Raw genomic sequence first — 25977 nt, forward strand, 5'->3', positions numbered from 1 at the left:
GCTCGTCACGAATCGTCACTTCAGGACCTGCAAGCCTCGCATTCCATTGACAGCCAAGTATTCTCCATCATTTCCCAGTCGGGTGCCTGTTTTCTCCTTACCTTGGAGGTTACGCATATTCCTTTGGTCCTCCAAATTGACATGGCATCATCCGCTGCTATTGTGGATGGTGCCACATACCAACGTTTGGGTTCGCCAGCTTCATCCCCATACACAAGTGCCTTGCACAGTTTCAAATGGTTCAAATGGCTCTAAGCACTATGGGACTTAACACTTGAAGTCATTGTCCCCTAGACTTAGAACTACTTAAACCTAGCTAACCTAAGGACGTCACACACATCCATGCCCGAGGCAGGATTCGAATCAGTGACTGTAACAGCATTGTGGTTCTGGACTGAAGCGCCTAGAACCGCTCGGCCACAGAAGTCAGCTGCACAGTTTCAGTAATTACTCTATATCAGTCAATGGTGTTTTTTCCACGTAAATCTCTTACAACAGTCATTCCTTCACCGTTCAGTTTTTGGTGGTCAGATCCCCCAGTGCTACTAACCTTCTGGGTGTTGACATTTTTAGTTGTCTGAGTTTATCAGAGCAGGATACGGTACAGGCAGTGTCGATTCCCTCATTGGATACCCTTCCTCACCCCACTGCTTAGAAAATACGAAACATTGTTCTCATCCTCCACAACAGGGGTGAAGGGTTTCACAGCACATTTCAGCTTCTTCCCTCTGCTGTTCCTCATTTTTTAAGGCTCTGCCCGGTCCCCTTTGCTCTCCGAGACAGGCTCCAGGTGGAACTTCACCACTTACAAGACAAAAGCATCCTTTCACCCGTTGCGCACAGTCGCTGCGTGACATCTATCATGATAGTCGAGAAGCCGAATGGTGCTTAGCGCATCTGTGTCGATTTTAAGGTCACGGTCAATTCTCAGTCCATCCGCGATGCCTATCCAGTCCCATCGATGGATGACATACTCGCACATCTTGTAGGCTTGACTGTTTCCGCCTAAATTGATCTGCACGATGCTTATTGCAGCTGCCATTGGATGAGGAATCACAGCAGATCCTAGTCATCAATACCCCATGTGGCCTTTTCTGGTACAACTGCCTCCTGTTTGGCATTGCCAGTGCACCACCATTTTCTAACGTTATTTGGAATGCTTCACAAGCCAGGTGCCCGGGGCGGCCAATTATCTGGACGATATCACCATCGGTGGCTTGTCCTCAGTGGACGTCATGGACAAGCTGGATCAGCTGTTTGAGGTTTTTTCTGAGGCTAACTTGCATTGCCAGGAAGAAAAGTATGCCTTTTTTGCGCGACAGGTCAGCTATCTCGGGTTGACGATTGATGCCCGCGGCCTACACGCGTCTAAGGAGTATGTCGAGGTGATTCAAAACCTGCCTCCTCCCACCAATGTGAAGCAACTGCAATCCGTCCTCAATCAAATCAACTATTATTGCCACCGAGATTTCGACACCCCTGACCGGGTTATTGCACAAGAATACGCGTTGAGTTTGGGACATGACGTGTGAGCAATCTTTCACACATCACTAGTCAGCTCTCTCCTGCCTTCCTTGTTTGGCTGCTAACAATCCTTCCTTGCCTCTCATTTTCACCACCATTGCCTCGGACTATGGCCTGGGTGCGGTCCTCTCGCAAGAGATCAACAGTGTTGAGAGGCTGCTGCCTTTCGCATCCAAACCAAATATAGTCAAATTGTAAAGGGAGTTTTGGAACTGGTTTTCCCCCTGACAAAATTATAAGATTTCACGTATGGTCGTCATTTCACACTTCAGACCTATCACAAGCTTCTGGTTTCTTTGTTTCACCCAAGTACTCCAGTGCCCACCCGGATGGCGCGCTGCCTCCAGCACTGGGCACTCTTCCTGGCAATGTTGGACTTTGAAATTGTCTACCACACCTCTGAACGGCATGTCAATGCCAGATTTTCTGTCCCTGCTGCCTGCCAGAGCGGACCATGAGTTTGACACTTCCCCCTTGGTCTGTTTCCACGTGGAACTGGACGTGAATGCAGCTCTGGATGCGCTTCCATTGGATGCCAATGCGGTCCGGAGGACCACTGCTCAGGATCGGAAACTGCAAGCTCTCCGCCGCCAAATCGCTGCGGTTGGCTGACCAGCCTCATAGAGTCCACGATGCAGAGCTCCAGCATTTTTGTGATCATCTGCACAGCCACTTTTTCCACAGTGGCATCATCCTTTTGCATAGTGATTTCAATGTTCCCCCGGTGGCCATACCACAGGAGTTGCGCCGCTCTGTCCTCAACCTACTCCTCGCAGGCCGTGGAGCCATCGTCCTCACCAAACAGTTGGCCCCCCGACACCTTTAGGGGTGCGGTTTGGACAAAGACATTGCCTCCCTTGTGTCAGCCTGCATCACGTTCCAAACACGTCAGGCCGTACCCCTGTGCCAATATTTTTCATGACCATATGCAGCTGCTCCATGTGAACGTCTCCATTTGGATTTCGCAGGGCCGTTTCATGGTTCCCAGTGGCTCATACTGATCGACTCCAGGTTGGGATACCCTTATGTCTCCTGCATGATGAACACCAGTTCTGCTGAGACTATCAAAATTCTCCAGTGCCTCTTTGCTGTCGAGGGTCTCCCCAAAACGACTGTTATGGATAAAGGTCAACAGTTTACATTGACCGAGTTTAAGCAATTCTGTACAGCCAAAGGAATTTCCCTCGTCTGTACTGCCCCGTTTCACCCTGTGTCAAACAGCTGTGTCGAACATTTTATGTGGATAAGCTGCTGAGATATCTCCCACTGGAGGAGGTCGTACTTAATTTTTTTGCCTACATACTGTGCCGCCCCCCCCCCCTCCCCTCCATCCCCCATGCCGGTAAAAGCCCAAAGGGGATACTTCACGGTCGACCTTTCCGCTCTGCCTTATCTGTGCTGGTTCCCGAGGCTTCTCACCCTCCTCCCTGTATGCCACTACACTCCTTTTGTATCGGGCAGGAGGTCTAGACAAGGACCACCTCTCATCCACAGGCACGCAGTGTACCTGTGGTCATCACCTATCTCTGCAGCCAGGTGACGGCATCTCTCTGGTGGGCCGGCGGTTCCACTGCCCACTGGCACCTCAACCAGCTCTGTCCCTGTCTGGTGGACACCGCCGCCCTGTGGCAGAATCTCCGCTTCAGTCTCTTCCTCAGCCAATGTCTACACCGCCATCTGCCCGTGCTGTGTCGCCACAAACCCATGGATGTCGACCAGGACACCCCTACTCCTATGGCTGCTTGTGGTGCTGCGCATTTTTCTCCCAGGGGGAGAAATGTCCTAGCAGCCCCTTAATTAGAGGGACCGCACAACTGAGATGCAAGACGGGTTGCCGACCCCATTTCAGAAGTGTGGAGAGAAACATCACCAGTGGTCAGAAACAGTAACAGACTTACCAAATAAACATGGAACTACTTCGCCAAACAACATGTGACAGTGTTCCACCAGTTGGAACTCATATGACTCGTGTAGCACTCCGCCGACCTGGCTTTATAAGCGCACCTAGACCATCAGAATGGCAGCTACCAACCAACCACTAGGCACAGCTCCAGCCAGTACTTACACTGGCCCTAGCATTTTATTCACTCGCTGTAGCATTGTAGTAGTACATTTTATTTTGTAGAGTAGATTTTCGTCAGTATTTTCAACCACTGTCTTATTTCTTTATCTGGCTTGCCACCACAAGAGTTGTGGGTTTTTTTCTGTTTATTCTTGTGTTTAACACTTAGTGTATGCCAAGAAGGCATTTTTCTTTGTGTGTGTGTGTGTGTGTGTGTGTGTGTGTGTGTGTGTGTGTGTGTGTGGGCGCGCACGCGCAAGTGTACACCTATCCTTTTTCCCCCTAAGGGAAGTCTTTCCGCTCCAGGGATTGGAATGACTCGTTACCCTCTCCCTTAAAACCCACATCCTTTCGTCTTTCCCTCTCCTTCCCTCTTTCCTGAAGAAGCAACCGTCGGTTGCGAAAGCTAGAAATTCTGTGTGTGTGTTTTATTTATTGTGCCTATCTACCGGCACTTTCCCGCTTGGCAAGTCTTGGAATCTTTGTTTTTAATATATTTTTCCCATGTGGAAGTTTCTTCAAAATATGTAACATAGACGTCCACATCTCTTAAGGTGCACTGACTTAGATGTTTAAATTTTTTATACCACCAAGGGATCATAGATCTTAGTATTTGACATAAATTTCAGCTTCATACCTCTGTCTATTTCTGAGAAATAGGGGTCTTATCAGATGGACAGATAGATGGAGAACAAATTGATCCTATAAGGATTGTTTTTTGCTCACTGGAGTTCTACAAAGAAAACCATGAACACACACAGAACTGACAAAAAACTTTTAAACCCATGATTCCTCAACTTCTCCCAGCTAGCATGTGCCCTGGATGTGAACTGCAGATGGAGTGACGTCAGTGGGAGGAAGGAGGGAGGAGATATTGGGCGCACATCACACACAGAACATCAGGGTGGGGGAAGGACGGGTTGTTGTTGTTGTTGTTGTTGTTGTTGTTGTTGTTGTTGTCTTCAGTCCTGAGACTGGTTTGATGCAGCTCTCCATGATACCCTATCCTGTGCAAGCTTCTTCGTCTCCCAGTACCTACTGCAACCTACATCCTTCTGAATCTGCTTAGTGTAATCATCTCTTGGTCTCCCTCTACGGAAGGAGGGGACAAGAAAAAAACCCTGCATCATCTCCTAGACAATCAGTTCATCAATGCACCTGATGATGGCAATGTTGCTGCTTGCTGAAATACTGTACCCAATGAACACTGATATCCAGCCTTTCATGTGTAAACTATTTTGCCAAATTTTGAACAGACACAAGGATGAATTTGCAAAGGACCTTACACATAAAAACATTATTATAAAAATGAGAGACATGATAAAACTGAACCTAAAATGGCTGGCCTCAAGTAACATGAGTGGTAGACAAAAGAGTCTAGAAGAACTGTGCAAAGGGACAGGCAGATAACTAAGAAAGAAAAGGACTTGAAAATACATGAGACAATGAGAATAACAATAACTAAAATAATAAGAAATGCCGAGAGAAACAAGTAGAATGAAAAGTTCGGATGCAGATAACGCATTCCAAAAAGACAGGGACAGAGAACAGGATTCACAACTATGAATCAAGAGAGCCCTTTGTGAATTGGCATCTTGGTGAACTGAAAATAGTACAGAAAAATTTACGTGAGTAAATGGCAAGGTACTTCAACAATCCACAGAAAACTGGAACAGCTACAAAGAGAGTAATGCTGCAGTACATCATCAAAAACAAAAGAGGTCATACATCCATCAAAATGGAAGTGGTAAAAGAAATTAAAGCTTGATCAAAAACAATAAGGCTGCAGGCAATGGTGGTACCTGCAGTCAGTAAGTTCAATGAAGTGGGCTGACGACTGGACACAATATGCACAAAATAATAATGAACATTTGAGTGAACAGAAAGATACCAAAAGACTGGAAAGAAGCTATCATTATTTTAGCAATTAAGAAGAATGACAAAAAATACTGGATAGCTACAGAGGTATCTCACTACTGAACATCAGATAAAAGACACACACTACACTGTTGCAGAGAGTACCTCAAGTCAAGCATTGGAAACTATCAGGCTGGTTTCTGCAAAGGCAGGAACAGTGCTGAATAAGTTTTTGGACTCAAAGTGATATTTGAACAAACAAAAACACTGAAGTGACCTTCATGAACTTCACCTAAGCTTAATTCTGCAGCCAGTAATGTCTTGTTGAATGTCCTCTGTGCTAGTGGACTGGATACAGTAAAACATGAATTAGTAAGGGACACTTTGAAGGGAAACAACTGCTACAGGTCAACAACAAAGCTCCATTTTGGGGAGCTTTAAACTAAAATGAGTTCATCAAGGAGATAGGCGGTCATTGATTCTGTTCAGTTTGCTGCTGGATGAAGTGGTCCAGGTACACAAAACGATGGCTATTGAAAGGGTACAAACTGGGTTAAAAAAACATAACACCACAGCAGACTGACTAGCCTTTGCTGATGATATGGAATTGCTGCATGAGGATGAAGAGGATGCAAAAATGGCTCTAGTAAGGTTTGTGGTAGTTTCTGCAAAAGCTGACCTTAAGACGGTGTACAATAAGACCAATGCAGAAATCAACTGGAAGGATGAAATCCAAATGGTGGAGAAAGTGAACACATTCCATAGTCTTGAGGAAATCTTAACAGTCGAGTTACAGACCATCAAGAGCATAATAGGCAGGTTCCAATTGCAGGAGACTCTACGGTATGTTACAAATGGAAAGAAAAACCTGTCCAGAAGCACTAAATTGAGACATATGTCAATATCAAAAACCCACATTGTACGCAATGAAGACAATCATCTCATGCAAGAAAACCTTATCCTGCTACAAGATGAGGAATGAAAGACCTTGAGAGACATCTGCAACATGAAGAAACAAGGTGCAGTCTGCATACACAGATCAAGGCAGGAGCCTTATGAGAGTGTTTAACCAATTTGAAGTGTGATACATCTACATCTACATGACTACTCTGCAATTCACATTTAAGTGCTTGGCAGAGGGTTCATTGAACCACAATCATACTATCTCTCTACTATTCCACTCCCGAACAGCGAGCGGGAAAAACGAACACCTAAACCTTTCTGTTCGAGCTCTGATTTCTCTTATTTTATTTTGATGATCATTCCTACCTATGTAGGTTGGGCTCAACAAAATATTTTCGCATTCGGAAGAGAAAGTTGGTGACTGAAATTTCGTAAAAAGGTCTCGCCGCGACGAAAAACGTCTATGCTGTAATGACTTCCATCTCAACTCGTGTATCATATCTGCCACACTCTCCCCCCTATAACGCGATAATACAAAACGAGCTGCCCTTTTTTGCACCCTTTCGATGTCCTCCGTCAATCCCACCTGGTAAGGATCCCACACCGCGCAGCAATATTCTAACAGAGGACGAACGAGTGTAGTGTAAGCTGTTTCTTTAGTGGACTTGTTGCATCTTCTAAGTGTCCTGCCAATGAAACGCAACCTTTGGCTCGCCTTCCCGACAATATTATCTATGTGGTCCTTCCAACTGAAGTTGTTCGTAATTTTAACACCCAGGTACTTAGTTGAATTGACAGCCTTGAGAATTGTACTATTTATCGAGTAATCGAATTCCAACGGATTTCTTTTGGAACTCATGTGGATCATCTCACACTTTTCGTTATTTAGCGTCAACTGCCACCTGACACACCATACAGCAATCTTTTCTAAATCGCTTTGCAGCTGATACTGGTCTTCGGATGACCTTACTAGACGGTAAATTACAGCATCATCTGCGAACAGTCTAAGAGAACTGCTCAGATTGTCATCCAGGTCATTTATATAGATCAGGAACAGTAGAGGTCTCAGGATGCTTCCCTGGGGAGCACCTGATATCACTTCAGTTTTACTCGATGATTTGCCGTCTATTACTACGAACTGCGACCTTCCTGACAGGAAATCACGAATCCAGTCGCACAACTGAGACGATACCCCATAGCTCCGCAGCTTGATTAGAAGTTGCTTATGAGGAACGGTGTCAAAAGCTTTCCGGAGATCTAGAAATACGGAATCAACTTGAGATCCCCTGTCGATAGCGGCCATTACTTCGTGCGAATAAAGAGCTAGCTGCGTTGCACAAGAGCGATGTTTTCTGAAGCCATGCTGATTACGTGTCAATAGATCGTTCCCTTCGAAGTGATTCATAATGTTTGAATACAGTATATGCTCCAAAACCCTACTGCAAACCGACGTCAATGATATAGGTCTGTAGTTAAATGGATTACTCCTACTACCCTTCTTGAACACTGGTGCGACCTGCGCAATTTTCCAATCTGTAGGTACAGATCTATCGGTGAGCGAGCGGTTGTATACGAGTGCTAAGTAGGGAGCTATAGTATCAGCGTAATCAGAAAGGAACCTAATCGGTATACAATCTGGACCTGAAGACTTGCCGGTATCAAGCGATTTGAGTTGCTTCGCAATCCCTAAGGTATCTACTTCTAAGAAACTCATGCTAGCAGATGTTCGTGTTTCAAATTCTGGAATATTCCATTCGTCTTCCCTGGTGAAGGAATTTCGGAAAACTGCGTTCAATAACTCCGCTTTACTATATCTTTGAATTTGAGCCACATCTCATCTACATTCGCATAGTCAGTTCGGAAGGAATGGAAATTGTCTTTTAGGAAGGCTTCTAGTGGCACTTTATCCGCTTTTTTAAATAAAATTATTTTGCGTTTGTTTCTGATGGATTTAGAAGAAATGGTATTGAGCCTAGCTACAATGACCTTGTGATCACTAATCCCTGTATCAGTCATTTTGCTCTCTATCAGCTCTGGATTGTTTGTGGCCAAGAGGTCAAATGTGTTTTCGCAACCATTTACAATTCACGTGGGTTCGTGGACTAACTGCTCGAAATAATTTTCGGAGAATGCATTTAGGACAATCTCGGAAGACGTTTTCTGCCTACCACCGGTTTTGAACAAGTATTTTTGCCAACATACCAAGGGTAGGTTGAAGTCCCCACCAACTATAACCATATGAGTGGGGTATTTATTTGTTAGGAGACTCAAACTTTCTCTGAACTGTTCCGCAACTGTATCATCGGAATCTGGGGGGCGGTAGAAAGAGCCAATTATTAACTTAATTCGGCTGTTAAGTATAACCTCCACCCACACCAATTCGCACGGAGTATCTACTTCGACTTCACTACAAGATAAACTACTACTGACAGACACAAACACTCCACCACCAATTCTGCCTAATCTATCTTTCCTGGACACCGTCTGAGACTTCGTAAAAATTTCTGCAGAACTTATTTCAGGCTTTAGCCAGCTTTCTGTACCTATAACGATATCAGCTTCTGTGCTTTCTATTAGCGCTTGAAGCTCACGGACTTTTCCAGCGCAACTACAACAATTTACAACTATAATTCCGACTGTTCCTTGATCCAAGCACATCCTGTAATTGCCAAGCACCCTTTGACATTGCAGCCCATCCCGCACTTTTCCGAGGCCTTCTAACCTAAAAAACCGCCCAGTCCACGCCACACAGCCTCCGCTACCCGTGTAGCCGCCATCTGAGTGTAGTGAACTCCTGACCTATTCAGCGGAACCCGAAACCCCACCACCCTATGGCGCAAGTCAAGGAATCTGCAGCCAATACGGTCGCAAAACCGTCTGAGCCTCTGATTCAGACCCTCCACCTGGCTCTGCACCAGAGGTCCGCAGTCGGTTCTGTCAACAATGCTGCAGATGGTGAGCTCTGCCTTCATCTCGTAAGCAAGACCGGCAGCCTTCACCAAATCAGATAGCCGCTGGAATCCAGAGAGAATTTCATCAGATCCAAAGCGACACACGTCATTAGTGCCGACATGTGCCACCACCTGCAGCTGGCTGCACCCTGTGCTCTTCATGGCATCCGGAAGGACCCTTTCCACATCAGGAATGACTCCTCCCGGAATGCACACGGAGTGCACACTGGATTTCTTCTCCTCCTTAGCCACCGTATCCCTAAGGGGCCCCATTACGCGCCTAACATTGGAGCTCCCAACTACCAGTAAGCCCACCCTCTGCGATTGCCCGGACCTTGAAGGCTGAGAATGATCCTCTGAAACAGGGCAGGCAGCTGCATCTGGCTCAGCCAGAGACAGTGCCTGAAACCGGTTTGTCAGACGCACCGGGGAGGCTTTCTGATCAGCCTCCGGGGACGTCTTTCGCTGCCACGCCTTGGAACGACCTCCCAATCAACCACAGGCGAGGTCTCAGCCCCACTGCGGGCAGCAACCGGGGCAACCACAGCGGCAGACCGATCTGGGGACAGACGGGACGAGGTTGACATCCCCGTGATACCCGAGTCCGGCTCCCCACAGTGGTGCCCATTGGCAACAGCCTCAAGCTGCGCGACCGAAGTCAGCGCCGATTGCAGCTGTGAGCGAAGGGATGCCAAGTCAGCCCTCATCCGAACACAGCAATCGCAGTCCCTGTCCATTCTAATCGATGTTTAACAACAGTTACCGAAACACGAGTCCGTGCCTAGATAACGCAAGCAGAACACGCAAAGAATGTATCAACTAACCTGTACAAATGCCTAACGACTGCGCTACAATCTGCTGAATTTACGATTACAGTAACTAAAACTCGAAATTGCACCTCCTATACGAAACTCACGCGCAATTTAAATAAGAATCGACCAAGTAAACACTAAAGCGCGATGCTACAACTGTCAAATACTATAATATGCCCAAAATATATGAATTAAACAATGCAAGTACCCAAAAACACGCAAAGAAATTAATTAAACTATCTAACAAATAAGTAAGCTAGGGTTATACGACTTGCTGCTGCAGCTGCTTATCCAAAGGCGGCAGGGAGCACAATGACTGTGACCAACCGAAGAGAAGACCGAGGTTGCTCGGCTCATCAGGAAGATGTGGAATGCAACACATTTAAAAGGGAGCAATTGAATGAAAAAAGTCAGAGGGGGGAAAGAAAACAGTTGGAATAAACAATCAGTCTGTCACCACAACCCACATTCCAAACATCTACACAAATGCAAAAGAAATATTGTCAGTGTTCTGTTCATACACATATGGTGTTACACACCACATCATCATTATGGTGCAAGACGAAGACAACATTCGGTATCAGCAGGATCAGCTGAAATGAAAAGAGGGGGGAGGGGGACAATTTCAAAAGAAAGAAATAATGCTACACTTAAATCTGTATTTGTAACTGTTATAAGTACTCAAAAAATTGGCAGACCTAGATAAGTAAGTTAGTTTTTAGGCATTACATTGAACAGATGATGTCTACTTGACAGCACAAAAAGTGGTTGTTGTTGATATTTGACTTGCCCATCACGTTACTCAGGAGCCAATTATTTTATGAAGTGCACAGTTCTGCTTATAAAAGTACAGAACACTTGTAATTGTGAGTGTAATTTAGGGAGTTGCAGTTTATTGACAGTGCAAATAGTGCACACTCTACAAACAAGGATGAAAATGTCTTGCATCATCTCATTTTTAGCAATTCAAATGTGGAAAATGCCCTTTAAGCCTTGAAATGGAGTCAAGAACAACAGTAATAAACACCTTAATATCGTAGCACTCAGTATAGTGATTTTGTCTTTCAGCAGGAATTGGACCAAATCTCACTTTTGGCAATAATTTTTTTGTTTTGCTGCATTAATCTGATTAATATACCGTATACAAAAAATAAGAGAATAGATAGTTCACATTTTGTAATAAGTTTTTATATCCCTTAAAGGGGCACAGTGTGTGGTTTCTTCAGCACTTAATATCCTGTGCAAGGGCCTTCGACTTCAATTACCACCTGCATCATACGAGAACATAGTCTATGACATACAGTAAGGCCAATTTTCTCACATAATCTGTTTCATGTCTGCCAATACATTTCAATGGGGTTGATGATTGGTGCAGGAGACAGCCTGCCAAGAATAGAAATTTCATGCTATTCTGCACATCATTACTGCACCATAACTGTCATGTGTCCTGAAGATTGATTCTGCTGGATGCAAGTCATTCTCTCAGAACAAAGTTGTTGCACTGATGGAATCATAACATTACCCATAACAAGTGTATACTGAGCAGCATCAAATCAACCATCTATTCTGTGAAGCACCCCAACTCCATGGGAACAGATCCAGCACCAGTCTTCCACAGTCATACAACTATTGTAGAATGACTCACGAGCATATACGGATCAGAAACAGTCACCACAGAATGTTTTAAAAATACTTTTACAAACATTGGAGACAGGTGCCTCAAACTAAAACAAGGAAAAAAAGGCGGTAAACATAGGCTATAAAATGCACATGTCAAGTGCTACGAAAACTTGTTCAATGGAAGAGATTTGTTTCATTGCAGCGAAGATGAACTATTTCCCAATATCTAGTGCAGATGATACACATAGGGTTATTTGCAAAAGATGTTAATTTGGGAACTTGTTCAATACAAGATATGTGTTTCACTGTAGCAAAACGAAAAAGTGCTCATTGTCCCTAAACAATGCATTTGAGAGCCCATGTTTACCAGACACTTTCTTCTTTTTGTGGTGTAAGGAACTTGCCCTCAAAGGTTGTACAAGTATTTCTGAAACATCCAGTATACTCCAACTAGATCACCAGTTTCTGCAGCACAAACTAATTTGTTGGAAAAATCACAATGCGAAAGTCACAATACATACTTTTTTTTTAAAAAAAAAAAAAAAAAAAAAAAAAAAGCTACATGCTCAGCATCCATACGTATTTCAATTGGTGAAATAAGGTACAGTTATCAGTTGCAGCTTGGGTATATTCTAGCAGATCTAGATTTCAGCCACTGAGTGAGTATCTTCAAAGCTAGAGGTAATACAGGAGCCAATTAAAATACAACTGCATAGACATCAACAACATAGTACAGCTGTATAAATTTCACATATAATTGGACGTTACAAACCAGAAGATAAACTTAACAGATCTCAGCTGTTACTTGGCACAGTCCCTCTTCGACTACACATGTCAAGAGTTGAAATCGCACTGAGGCCGCTGTTTACAGTTATCTCACAGCTGGCCACAGTGTTAGGATTATGATGCCCACGACACATGTCTCATGTTGCAGTAATGCACAGCATGTATGTAGCTGGTTATTTATATTGTCATAAAAATTCAAGGAAATATATTTTTTATTGATACAAAATAGATGCAACATATTTATAGCTAACCACCTCCAACACTATTTACAGCTTCATATGCCCTGCGAGCTTCTACAATTGAATTTACACACATTCATTTGGTTTGTCTAATAATTTACTATATTTAACATCAATTAGTACCATAATAAAATGCAGTATTACATTAGGTTGGATGTGAGAATACTTTATCCTATATAAGCTACTGAACTGCTCAGCAAGTACTATCTATGCTCGCTAATCAGCTTTAGTTGAATTTTATTGCATTATTTATTAAAGTGGAAATAATGCATGTCAAACAAAGATCTTGTGTATGTTATGTTTATTTTAGTGATGATTTATTAGGGAAATTCCAATAATTAAATGAGGGACTAGCTCACATAAACACCAGTCGGTGTGCATAACATTGTTTCAGAAATTGTGGTTTTAATATATTCCTCTTTAAACTGTTATTGTAAAATTTTATAGAAACAAATGGATGCAAAATGTTTTTACATACATTTATACATAATGCACTTCTTTTACACAATACAAATAGCAATTACATACATATCAATAGCCACCTAGACAAAGTAGTTCACATTACCACCACTTAATTGTATTAAGAACTCTCAATGCTTCGATATCAATCACCTTTGTAGTCAGTTCTACTGTACATTAATAAAGAAATGTATTTCCTTAAAAGAGCTACTTCTGTGATAATACAAATAACCAGCTACATATATACAACACATTACTGTAACATGACATGTCTAGATGGCACCTTAGTCATGTATGAGGCCATCTGTGAGGTAATTGTAAACAACGGCCTCAGTGCAATCTGAGCTCTTGAGGCATAACAACTCTTAGAGGGATTATGCCAAGTAACAGTTGAAATGTGTCAACTTTATCTGCTGGTATGTAGCATCAACTTGTAAGTGAAATTTATACAACTGAACTCTGCTGTTAACTCGAATGTGATTGTATATTAATTGATTCCTGTATTATGTCTAGCACTGCAAATTGTCACTCAGTAACTGATATCTAGATCCGCAACAATAAACACGAGTTGCAACTGATTGCTGTACCTTTTTCCATCACACACAATAGCTATTTTCTGCACAAAATGCTAAATCAGTAGAATTAATGATCAGCACAGAGCTTCCACTTAACAACTGAAAATCTGCTTTGTAGTCTAGCCGCCTAAAAGCTGGTGTTGAACTGCACCACTCAATCCCAAAGATGAAATAGTATGTTCCAACTGTTCTGCATGTAGCTTAATAAAGGGCTCTGCCAAAACGTGTTTATAAGTTCATTGTTCTGGACTGGTGTCTTTCTATGCCAATGCCCAGTTCCTAGATGTGTACTGGATTATCCAGTTTATGATATCATATCCAATTTCAGAGTGCATCCACAAACATCATTTGTACCAAAGCCTCCAATACCATCAAATATCTTCCTTCTAAAAGAGGAATGGCATGGTCATGAATAGCCTGTTGACCATGAAGCGTGACTCATAAAGTGAGGTGTTTCAGGATCTGATCTTGAACTATCATTGGTTATCATAGAATGAATGGTTCAATGACATACATAGTTCACTGCCTCAGTGTGTGAGTGAGTGCACCAGAATACTGCACAACATGCAGGAATGAACACTAGTGTGATAAGTTAATCCAAAATGATGTTCCTGTTAGCCTAAAGCAATCTCAAAAGAAAGATGAACAGTTTACTCTCTCCAAATGGGTCCAAACAAGGATTAAACATTAGGCCTTAGTTTCCAAAAAAATCAAGGCCAACATTCTTCATGTTTGAACACTTCATAATTTCAGCTGGACATGTACTGTGATGACTGGTTGATTATTAATGAGGTCATCATAGGTTAAAATTCGCACATTTATACTTATTTGTCACATATATAATTGAAAGTGTTTAATAAAACTGCAATAATTACAGGATACTATAATAATGTGTGTGCTATAACACACATTTATTTTGTAGATAATCATAATACATATTGTTTTGTATTATTTTCACCATTAACCAATTGCTCGCAGATGCATTTTCATGAAAATAATCCAAGTTTCTATTCTGGCAGCTATTAGGCAAAAGAAAAAACTTCTCTTCATTGTTCTCAAAGAACTGCTGGACTGTGCCATCCTAGTAAATGTAAACATTTGCCAAGCACATCAGGGCATCTCACCCATTGTAATACAGCAACATAGTCCAATCCTTTCAGCCATTTCAGATGGAAGAATCTGGTTTATTGGTAGAATAATGGGGAAGTGCAATCACTCTACAAAGGAAATTGCTTACAAATCACTTATGCAGCCGGTTCTAGAATATCACTCAAGTGTTTGGGACCCATACCAGGTAAAACTAATGGGGGATATTGAACGTAAACAGAGACTGGCAGCACAAATGGTCACAGGTTTGTTTAATCCATGGGAGAGTGTCACAGAGATGCTGAAGGAACTGAACTGGAAGACTTTTGGAAATAGACATAAACTATCCCAAGAAAGTCTATTAACAAAGCTTCCAGAACTGGCTTTAAATGATTACTATAGGAATATACTATAACCACTTACATATCACTCACAGAGGAATTATGAGGATAAGATGCAAATAATTACTGCATTCTATTTATCATTCTTCTCACACTCCACAAGTGAACGGAACAGGAAGAAACTCTGATAACTGATAATGGGATGTATCCTCTGCATGCACCTCACAGTGGTTTTCAGAGTATAGATGTAGATATCCTAACCAGCATCTCTGGAAAACACTCATGGATGCCTGATGTGCAGCTGACTTGGGCATTTTGAAAACCATCGGTCTCCTAAATTTATGGATCTTTGGAACTATGTACAGCTTGTACTCTGGTTTCTGTGCATATGCACACATGTGATAGCTTTTATGTTGCCTCACTGGAGCCATGGTGAAGTGTGTGGTTTGGAGTACCCGGCATCTCCACCAAACAACGTCACATTGAAACCACACTCAAACCCAAATCACAATGCAGGGCCATCATTGTACTACAACACTTAGTGCTAAAAGCACATTTATCACTGACACCAATGTACAACCATTGCAGAATAAACTCCTGCTGAAGAGTGCTGCCATTTATACAGTCATCCAATACTGCAGAACACACAAACATTATAAATACAATAGATTCCAAGAAGCTTCTAAAAATAACAAATACTAAATGACATACAATTAGTGGTAGTCTGGTTTGAACTGTGACCTATAGCATACGAGCCAGCAATGTTAACTGTTAAGCCACACTACCTACAGCACAGCCCGTAGCAGTACAATTATAAGGGAAGCTCAGGATTCATACTGCTGCTGGTGCTGTGTAGACCAAATAATCAGCATTTTACAATCTTTGCACTCCTGATAGGCTATGAAGGAATTAATTTAATACTATTATGTAACTATACTGTAATATTGATAAACATTAGAAAGATTGGTAAGGCTTAAGAATATATGGTAAGTTCCTTACGTCAAGGGAAATTCACTGGACGGAATAAGACAGATTATCAGTGCTAAAAGAGACTTGAAAACTTTAGAATTTAAAACTGAATAGGCGGTATTAGATAAATAAGAGATAAATAGAAATATATAATAAATGGGTTATAAAAATAAGAAAAATTGTAGAGAAAGGGAAGAAAATAACAATGCAGGAAATCAGCAATTTATAAAAAGGAATGGGGCCAGGAAATAAAAAAAAAAGAAAAGAAAAGAAAAAGAAAAACTGTTGTTAATCAAGGCACCAAGTTGATGGCTATCAAATTGCAATGCTTCCTCTGCTGTAGGGTAAAGAGTGTTGCCAATATGTATTCTCTATCTTTGTAAATTCATCCTTTACTTACTAAGACAGTAATGATTCAAATCCTCCTTCAGCCAATCAGATTTAGGTTTTCTACATTTTTTCCCTATATCAATAAGACAAAAGCCAGGACGATTCCTCTCAAAAGGACAAAGACAATTTCCTTCCTTCCTCCAAGGTTAGACACTGTCTCTAATAGCCACATTGCTGGTGAGACGTTAAATCTTAATATTCCATTTATCTAAGGAAAAGAATGGGCTGTTTTGTATGTGACTCTCCCAGTGATGAAATAAGGCCTGCCAGTAATGGTGCTGTTGTGGGCACTGGTTGTTGTTGTTGTTGTCTTCAGTCCTGAGACTGGTTTGATGCAGCTCTCCATGCTACTCTATCCCGTGCAAGCTGCTTCATCTCCCAGTACCTACTGCAACCTACATCCTTTTGAATCTGCTTAGTGTACTCATCTCTCGGTCTCCCTCTACGATTTTTACCCTCCAACGCTAAGTTTGTGATCCCTTGATGCCTCAAAACATGTCCTACCAACCGATCCCTTCTTCTAGTCAAGTTGTGCCACAAACTTCTCTTCTCCCCAATCCTATTCAATACCTCCTCATTAGTTACGTGATCTATCCACCTTATCTTCAGTATTCTTCTGTAGCACCACATTTCGAAAGCTTCTATTCTCTTCTTGTCCAAACTAGTTATCGTCCATGTTTCACTTCCATACATGGCTACACTCCAAACAAATACTTTCAGAAACGACTTCCTGATACATAAATCTATATTCAATGTTAACAAATTTCTCTTCTTCAGAAACGCTTTCCTTGCCATTGTCAGTCTACATTTTATATCCTCTCTACTTCGACCATCATCAGTTATTTTACTTCCTAAATAGCAAAACTCCTTTACTACTTTAAATGTCTCATTTCCTAATCTAATTCCCTCAGCATCACCCGATTTAATTTGACTACATTCCATTATCCTCATTTTGCTTTTGTTGATGTTCATCTTATATCCTCCTTTCAAGACACTGTCCATTCCGTTCAACTGCTCTTCCAAGTCCTTTGCCGTCTCTGACAGAATTACAATGTCATCGGCGAACCTCAAAGTTTTTACTTCGTCTCCATGAATTTTAATACCTACTCCAAATTTTTCTTTTGTTTCCTTTACTGCTTGCTCAATATACAGATTGAATAACATCGGGGAGAGGCTACAACCCTGTCTCACTCCTTTCCCAACCACTGCTTCCCTTTCATGCACCTCGATTCTTATGACTGCCATCTGGTTTCTGTACAAATTGTAAATAGCCTTTCGCTCCCTGTATTTTACCCCTGCCACCTTTAGAATTTGAAAGAGAGTATTCCAGTCAACATTGTCAAAAGCTTTCTCTAAGTCTACAAATGCTAGAAACGTAGGTTTGCCTTTTCTTAATCTTTCTTCTAAGATAAGTCGTAAGGTCAGTATTGCCTCACGTGTTCCAACATTTCTACGGAATCCAAACTGATCCTCCCCGAGGTCCGCATCTACCAGTTTTTCCATTCGTCTGTAAAGAATTCGCGTTAGTATTTTGCAGCTGTGACTTATTAAACTGATAGTTCGGTAATTTTCACATCTGTCAGCACCTGCTTTCTTTGGGATTGGAATTATTATATTCTTCTTGAAGTCTGAGGGTATTTCGCCTGTCTCATACATCTTGCTCACCAGCTGGTAGAGTTTTGTCATGACTGGTTCTCCCAAGGCCGTCAGTAGTTCTAATGGAATGTTGTCTACTCCGGGGGCCTTGTTTCGACTCAGGTCTTTCAGTGCTCTGTCAAACTCTTCACGCAGTATCGTATCTCCCATTTCGTCTTCATCTACATCCTCTTCCATTTCCATAATATTGTCCTCAGGTACATCACCCTTGTATAAACCTTATATATACTCCTTCCACCTTTCTGCCTTCCCTTCTTTGCTTAGAACTGGGTTGCACTGGTATGGGGATCAAAAGGACAAGTCTTACAATGGGAACTCCTCTGGACTCTTGGTTGGATCACTTTAAGTCACAAACAGTGAAACTCTTAGAACACGCAACCACAAATATTTATGAATCAGAGAGTTTTATGCATAATTAGATGGAATACTCAGTATCCCAATCTGTAGACAAAATATTTCATGGAGATGCCACTTGAAACAGTTATGCTGTAACTGCAGTTTTTATCTTTGTTATGTTGCCAACAAATTTGTGGCCTGTGAACATGGCAGGCAAGCGCTGGATGTGTTCTAAAACTGTCTACACAACATACATCAAAACATAACAATATTATTATTTTCTGAAGATGTCACAGTCATCTACAAAAGTAATTCCTTGTTGATTTACAGCATAAAAACTGTCATATTTGTTGTAGAAATTCAACTGCTTGTTGCTGAAATAGATGGATCTTTTCCATATAATACATGTGTGTCTATTATGACAAAGAAAGAAAAGAAAAAAAGTGTTACAACTTCACATGACTTTAAATATCTGCCTCTAAACACAGAAAGCTTATACATTAACCATGCAGTTAGCATGAGGATCAACGAAACTTTTCCCGTTAAGAATCTACGCAGTGTAGCAGTCGCATATATGCAAAAAATGTTTCTCTCTCCTTGGGGTATGTATAGAAAACAGACAGGGTTATTTTTGTGTATTATTTCAAGATTAATCCCTTTTCTCCATATTCTCAACATTATCCAGGTAAATGGTGAGTTGCATTTCACTTTTGTCACTGCTGTACATGAATCACTTGCTGCAATTTTCCACACCCTCTCTAGGTGCTGACAAGTGTCAATATAGTAAAACAACAGAACATATTACAATTTAAATGTCATTATCACAATGAAAGAAATATAAGAACAAATAACAGAATACTGGAGAACAACACTGAAAAGAGCATTACACACAAAAAGTGAGATTCCAAAACAGAGTTCTTACACTCTCCAAAATTATGAAGTTAGTGTAAAACATTACAGATTAACTGAAGAATCTGATACTTTATCACCAACTCACAACCAGACTGTCATCTTTCAACGCAACCAATACCCCAGGCAATGCTACAGATCAGTAGGTTGCCACATCTGAGATTTCATATTCACATTCACCAACGTCATCAAATCGCAATCACCGTCACCTTTCAACCTAACCTTGAGTTCAGTTGCTTCTGTAAAATATCTATGAGTACGCGTACACAGCAATGTGAAGTGGAACAACCACATAAAATTAACTGTGGGTTAGGGTGGTGGTGAACTAAGATTGATTGAAAGAATCCACAGGAAACGTGGTCCATCGACAAAGGAAGTAGCTTACAGGTCACTCATTTCATCAATATTTGAATACTGCTCATAAATCTGGGTTTGGACCACATAAGACTGATACAGAAAATAGAGAAGATCCAAAGAAGAACAGCACCTTCAATTGCAGGTTCATCTGGAAAGTGTCACAGAGATGCTCAGCCCATTCCAGGGATGGATGCTGCAAGAAAGGCATTCTACATCACTGTATGTTAAAGTTCCGAAAGTGTACTCAACATATGAGGACGTGTTTCAATTCTGTATACACGGGTCAAACAATATACTACTTATTTCCTCCCACATATATCTCCTGAGCAGTCCATGAAGACAAGCTTAAACAGATTTGAGTTCATGTGGGGGCTTAACCAACAATTGTCATTCTCATGAACCACACACAACAAACAGGAAAAGGTGGAAGCGACAGTGGTACAAAAAGTACCCTCTGCCACACACTGTAATATGGCTTGTGAAGTACAGATGTATATGTGATTTTAAAAAACAATGTATAGCAAATTTCTGTGTGTGAATTGACAATCATAATAAAATAAATTACAGACTAAATGGATTAATATAATGAAACAACAGTGTAGAAGATTAAGGCAGGAGAAGTACTGAGGTGACTTTAACCATTTGATATCCAGAAAGGGCCTTTTGCCACATGTTTGTTGATCTGGTTGAACTTTTACAATTCAACCTTTTCTGACTTCTCCTTCTAAGTAAATATTACTAAAAAATCTGATGCACTTGAAAACCACAGCTGAACAAATGACAATGGTGAGACAGTATGGCTAACGCAGAAACATACACCGAAACTGTACCAACGCATCTCTAGCACAAGAGAGAGCAATAAATGCAATTACATTTGTTAACACTAAACAGCAATGTGAGTGTTACAAAGTGCAGTATTCTTCCTTTTTGACACTGTAATTTTTGTGTTCCACTGGTCAGCGTATTACTCTACTGATGTAAGCCGACTTGATTATCAGAATAATCTAGATGCGCAAGGTAACTGAAACAATGTATCCGTCAAAAAATTAGTGTCAAACGAAAGGAAAACACCACGCTACTGCATACCGCTATGCACTCACTTCGATAGGCTTCACTGCATCACCCAGTTTTTTGGGATCTCCTGTCCAATCTCCGTACATGCTATGTTCTTCCATTTTTAACATCTAATATTGGTTCACATCGTCCAATAACTGTGTATACACGTTAGACCATAACCTCAACAAAAATCAAAACAAGCGCTCACATGTCGTACTCTAGGTATAGCCATACTATCGATTCTAAACGTCGATAAAAGCAGACTGTCAAGTCGTCTGCTGGATGAGCCGCGTTCCCAAAGACGGTAAAACTTGGTAATGCATACCCCTCCTACCAACAGCCCAGTCAACAGGCTTGGGGGGAAATCCTACAGTTCTACTGACCATCATGTCAATTGGCATGACAGTAAGGAAACTAAGTCAAGTCCAGTCCCGGTTTGGTTCGTGAAGAGCAGACTGTTGTTACGTGTCAATTCATCTCTGCCACACGTGCCGTCCAGATAGCATGCGATCTGCAATAACAGAGGTGTTTGTTTTTGCATTACGAAGTGTACAGGAACATGTGCAAAAGCATAGCAACTGCAAACCTGTGGTCAAGAAATGAAGGTTCAGTCTCCGAAAAAAGACGAACTTTCACTGATTTGAACGATTTCCAGAAAGATGTCGTTCATCATAATTTATTTTATTGGAAATTTACGCCCTTGGCAAAAGGACGCAAATGTTTTAAAAAAGATTGCTTTCAAAGGACACAGTCATTCGGATGAAAGAATTCTGAAATGTTCGGAATTCAGGTACAGCAAATACGACAATGGAAGACGCGTTCTGATGGAGAGATCCGATATGTTAGTAGCTACTTTTCTGGAAACGATACTGAACATTGGGAAGAAAACTTTCTATCCATGAGACCTGGTTTAATGTATATCATGCCAGGAGTCACGCTTGGCAAGATTCGAAAGGCGTGTTTGATGCAGGATCCTCCGAATACAGCTTTATCAATATGGCAAAGCTAAAATTTCCATCCACACTTGGTTCAAGAGCATTTTTCTACCTAAGTGACCTATCATTCGGTGCCCATCTCAAAGCCCTTTTCCATCCCACCCTTACCCATTAGATGCCAGTTTTGTGCTGTTGTAAGACCTATATAAATAAATGTAAATCTAGTTATAGTGGAGATGGGTTGTGATGCTATAGCAACACACAATTTGAACTTAGCAACACAGTGGACATGCAAGTTGTGAGGTTGCCCTTTATTACTACCAATACATGCAGACATAAAATTTATAGTCACTGGCAAAAGGATAGGTTCTTTTACCAATGATTAAAAAGGATAGGTCCACCCCCCCCCCCCCCCCCCCTCCCCCCCCCCCCCCCATGAACCATGGACCTTGCCTTTGGTGGGGAGGCTTGTGTGCCTCTGCGATACAGGTGGCCGTACCATGGGTGCAACTACAATGAAGGGGTATCTGTTGAGACGCCAGACAAACGTGTGGTTGCTGAAGAGGGGCAGCAGCCTTTTCAGTAGGTGCATGGGCAACAGTCTGGATAATTGAATGATCTGGCCTTGTAACACTAACCAAAACGGCCTTCTACATCTACATCCATACTCTGCAAGCCACCTGACGGTGTGAGCTGGAGAGTACCTTGAGTACCTCTATCGGTTCTCCCTTCTATTCCAGTCTCGTGTTGTTAGTGGAATGAAGGATTGTCAGTATGCCTCTGTGTGGGCTCTAAACTCTCTGATTTTATCTTCATGGTCTCTTCGTGAGATATACGTAGGAGAGTGCAATATACTGCTTTACTCCTCGGTGAAGGTATGTTATCGAAACTTCAACAAAAGCCTGTACCAAGCTACTGAGCGTTTCTCCTCCAGAGACTTCCACTGGAGTTTATCTATCATCTCCGTAATGCGTTCGCGATTACTAAATGACCGTGTAACGAAGCGCGCTGCTCTTCGTTGGATCTTCTCTATCTCTTCTATCAACCCTATCTGGTATGGATCCCACACTGGTGAGCAGTATACAAGCAGTGGGCAAACAAGCGTACTGTAACCTACTTCCTTTGTTTTCGGTTTGCATTTCCTTAGGATTCTTCCAATGAATCTCAGTCTGGCATCTGCTTTACCAATGATCAACTTTATATGATCATTCCATTTTAAACCACTCCTAATGCCTACTCCCAGATAATTTATGGAATTAACTGCTTCCAGTTGCTGACCTGCTATGTTGTGTTGTGTTGTTGTTGTCTTCAGTCCTGAGACTGGTTTGATGCAGCTCTCCATGCTACTCTATCCTGTGCAAGCTGCTTCATCTCCCAGTACCTACTGCAACCTACATCCTTCTGAATCTGCTTAGTGTACTCATCTCTCGGTCTCCCTCTACGATTTTTACCCTCCACGCTGCCCTCCAACGCTAAATTTGTGATCCCTTGATGCCTCAAAACATGTCCTACCAACCGATCCCTTCTTCTAGTCAAGTTGTGCCACAAACTTCTCTTCTCCCCAATCCTATTCAATACCTCCTCATTAGTTACGTGATCTATCCACCTTATCTTCAGTATTCTTCTGTAGCACCACATTTCGAAAGCTTCTATTCTCTTCTTGTCCAAACTAGTTATCGTCCATGTTTCACTTCCATACATGGCTACACTCCAAACAAATACTTTCAGAAACGACTTCCTGATACATATATCTATATTAGATGTTAACAAATTTCTCTTCTTCAGAAACGCTTTCCTTGCCATTGCCAGTCTACATTTTATATCCTCTCTACTTCGACCATCATCAGTTATTTTACTTCCTAAATAGCAAAACTCCTTTACTAATTTAAGTGTCTCATTTCCTAATCTAATTCCCTCAGCATCACCCGATTTAATTTGACTACATTCCATTATCCTCGTTTTGCTTTTGTTAATGTTCATCTTATATCCTCCTTTCAAGACACTGTCCATTCCGTTCAACTGCTCTTCCAAGTCCTTTGCCGTCTCTGACAGAATTACAATGTCATCGGCGAACCTCAAAGTTTTTACTTCGTCTCCATGAATTTTAATACCTACTCCAAATTTTTCTTTTGTTTCCTTTACTGCTTGCTCAATATACAGATTGAATAACATCGGGGAGAGGCTACAACCCTGTCTCACTCCTTTCCCAACCACTGCTTCCCTTTCATGCCCCTCGACTCTTATTACTGCCATCTGGTTTCTGTACAAATTATAAATAGCCTTTCGCTCCCTGTATTTTACCCCTGCCACCTTCAGAATTTGAAAAAGAGTATTCCAGTCAACATTGTCAAAAGCTTTCTCTAAGTCTACAAATGCTAGAAACGTAGGTTTGCCTTTTCTTAATCTTTCTTCTAAGATAAGTCGTAAGGTCAGTATTGCCTCACGTGTTCCAACATTTCGACGGAATCCAAACTGATCCTCCCCGAGGTCTGCATCTATCAGTTTTTCCATTCGTCTGTAAAGAATTCGCGTTAGTATTTTGCAGCCGTGGCTTATTAAACTGATAGTTCGGTAATTTTCACATCTGTCAGCACCTGCTTTCTTTGGGATTGGAATTATTATATTCTTCTTGAAGTCTGAGGGTATTTCGCCTGTCTCATACATCTTGCTCACCAGCTGGTAGAGTTTTGTCATGACTGGCTCTCCCAAGGCCGTCAGTAGTTCTAATGGAATGTTGTCTACTCCGGGGGCCTTGTTTCGACTCAGGTCTTTCAGTGCTCTGTCAAACTCTTCACGCAGTATCGTATCTCCCATTTCGTCTTCATCTACATCCTCTTCTATTTCCATAATATTGTCCTCAAGTACATCGCCCTTGTATAAACCTTCTATATACTCCTTCCACCTTTCTGCCTTCCCTTCTTTGCTTAGAACTGGGCTGCCATCTGAGCTCTTGATATTCATACACGTGGTTCTCTTCTCTCCAAAGGTCTCGTTAATTTTCCTGTAGGCAGTATCTATCTTACCCCTAGTGAGATAAGCTTCTACATCCTTACATTTGTCCTCTAGCCATCCCTGTTTAGCCATTTTGCACTTCCTGTCGATCTCATTTTTGAGACGTTTGTATTCCTTTTTTCCTGCTTCATTTACTGCATTTTTATATTTTCTCCTTTCATCAATTAAATTCAATATTTCTTCTGTTACCCAAGGATTTCTAGCAGCCCTCGTCTTTGTACCTACTTTATCCTCTGCTGCCTTCACTACTACATCCCTCAGAGCTACCCATTCTTCTTCTACTGTATTTCTTTCCCCTATTCCTGTCAATTGTTCCCTTATGCTCTCTCTGAAACTCTGTACAACCCCTGGTTCTTTCAGTTTATCCAGGTCCCATCTCCTTAATTTCTCACGTTTTATTGTAGCTAAATGATAAGGGATCTTTCTTTCTATGTTTTCACAGCACATTACACTTGTCTACATTGAGATTCAATTGCCATTCCCTGCACCATGCGTCAATTCGCTGCAGATCCTCCTGCATTTCAGTACAATTTTGCATTGTTACAACCTCTTCACATACCACAGCATCATCCGCAAAAAGCCTCAGTGAACTTCCAATGTCATCCACAAGGTCATTTATGAATATTGTGAATAGCAACGGTCCTACGACTCTCCCCTGCGGCACACCTGAAATCACTTTTACTTCAGAAGACTTCTCTCCATTGAGAATGACATGCTGTTGTCTGTTATCTAGGAACTCTTCAATCCAATCACACAATTGGTCTGATAGTCCATATGCTCTTACTTTGTTCATTAAACGACTGTGGGGAACTGTATCGAACGCCTTGCGGAGGTCAAGAAACATAGCATCTACCTGGGAACCTGTGTCTATGGCCCTCTGAGTCTCGTGGACGAATAGCGCGAGCTGGGTTTCACACGATCATCTTTTTTGAAACCCAAGCTGATTCTTAAAAAGTAGACTGAAATCGTTATAGGTACAGAAAGCTGGCTGAAGCCAGAGATAAATTCAGCCAAAATTTTTACAAAGGCACAGACGGTGTTTAGAAAGGATAGATTGCATGCAGCTGGTGGTGGCGTGTTTGTCGCTGTTAGTAGTAGTTTACCCTATAGTGAAGTTGAAATGGATAGTTCCTGTGAAATAT

At 41.7% G+C, this 25977-nt stretch overlaps 1 protein-coding gene across 1 annotated transcript in view; it reads right to left on the bottom strand.

The window, feature by feature from the left end:
* Positions 1 to 21297, bottom strand: part of LOC126284528 (DNA-directed RNA polymerase III subunit RPC2) — a 168166-nt gene extending 146869 nt beyond the window's left edge. The window contains exon 1 of the mRNA XM_049983522.1: positions 20933 to 21297. Within this exon, the coding sequence (XP_049839479.1) occupies positions 20933 to 21016 (84 nt within the window). The 5' untranslated portion in view covers positions 21017 to 21297. The remainder of the gene's footprint in view (positions 1 to 20932) is intronic.
* Between the last annotated feature and the right edge of the window lie 4680 nt (positions 21298 to 25977).

This window comes from Schistocerca gregaria, chromosome 8, assembly GCF_023897955.1.
Source record: "Schistocerca gregaria isolate iqSchGreg1 chromosome 8, iqSchGreg1.2, whole genome shotgun sequence".
Classification (NCBI taxonomy): domain Eukaryota; kingdom Metazoa; phylum Arthropoda; class Insecta; order Orthoptera; family Acrididae; genus Schistocerca; species Schistocerca gregaria.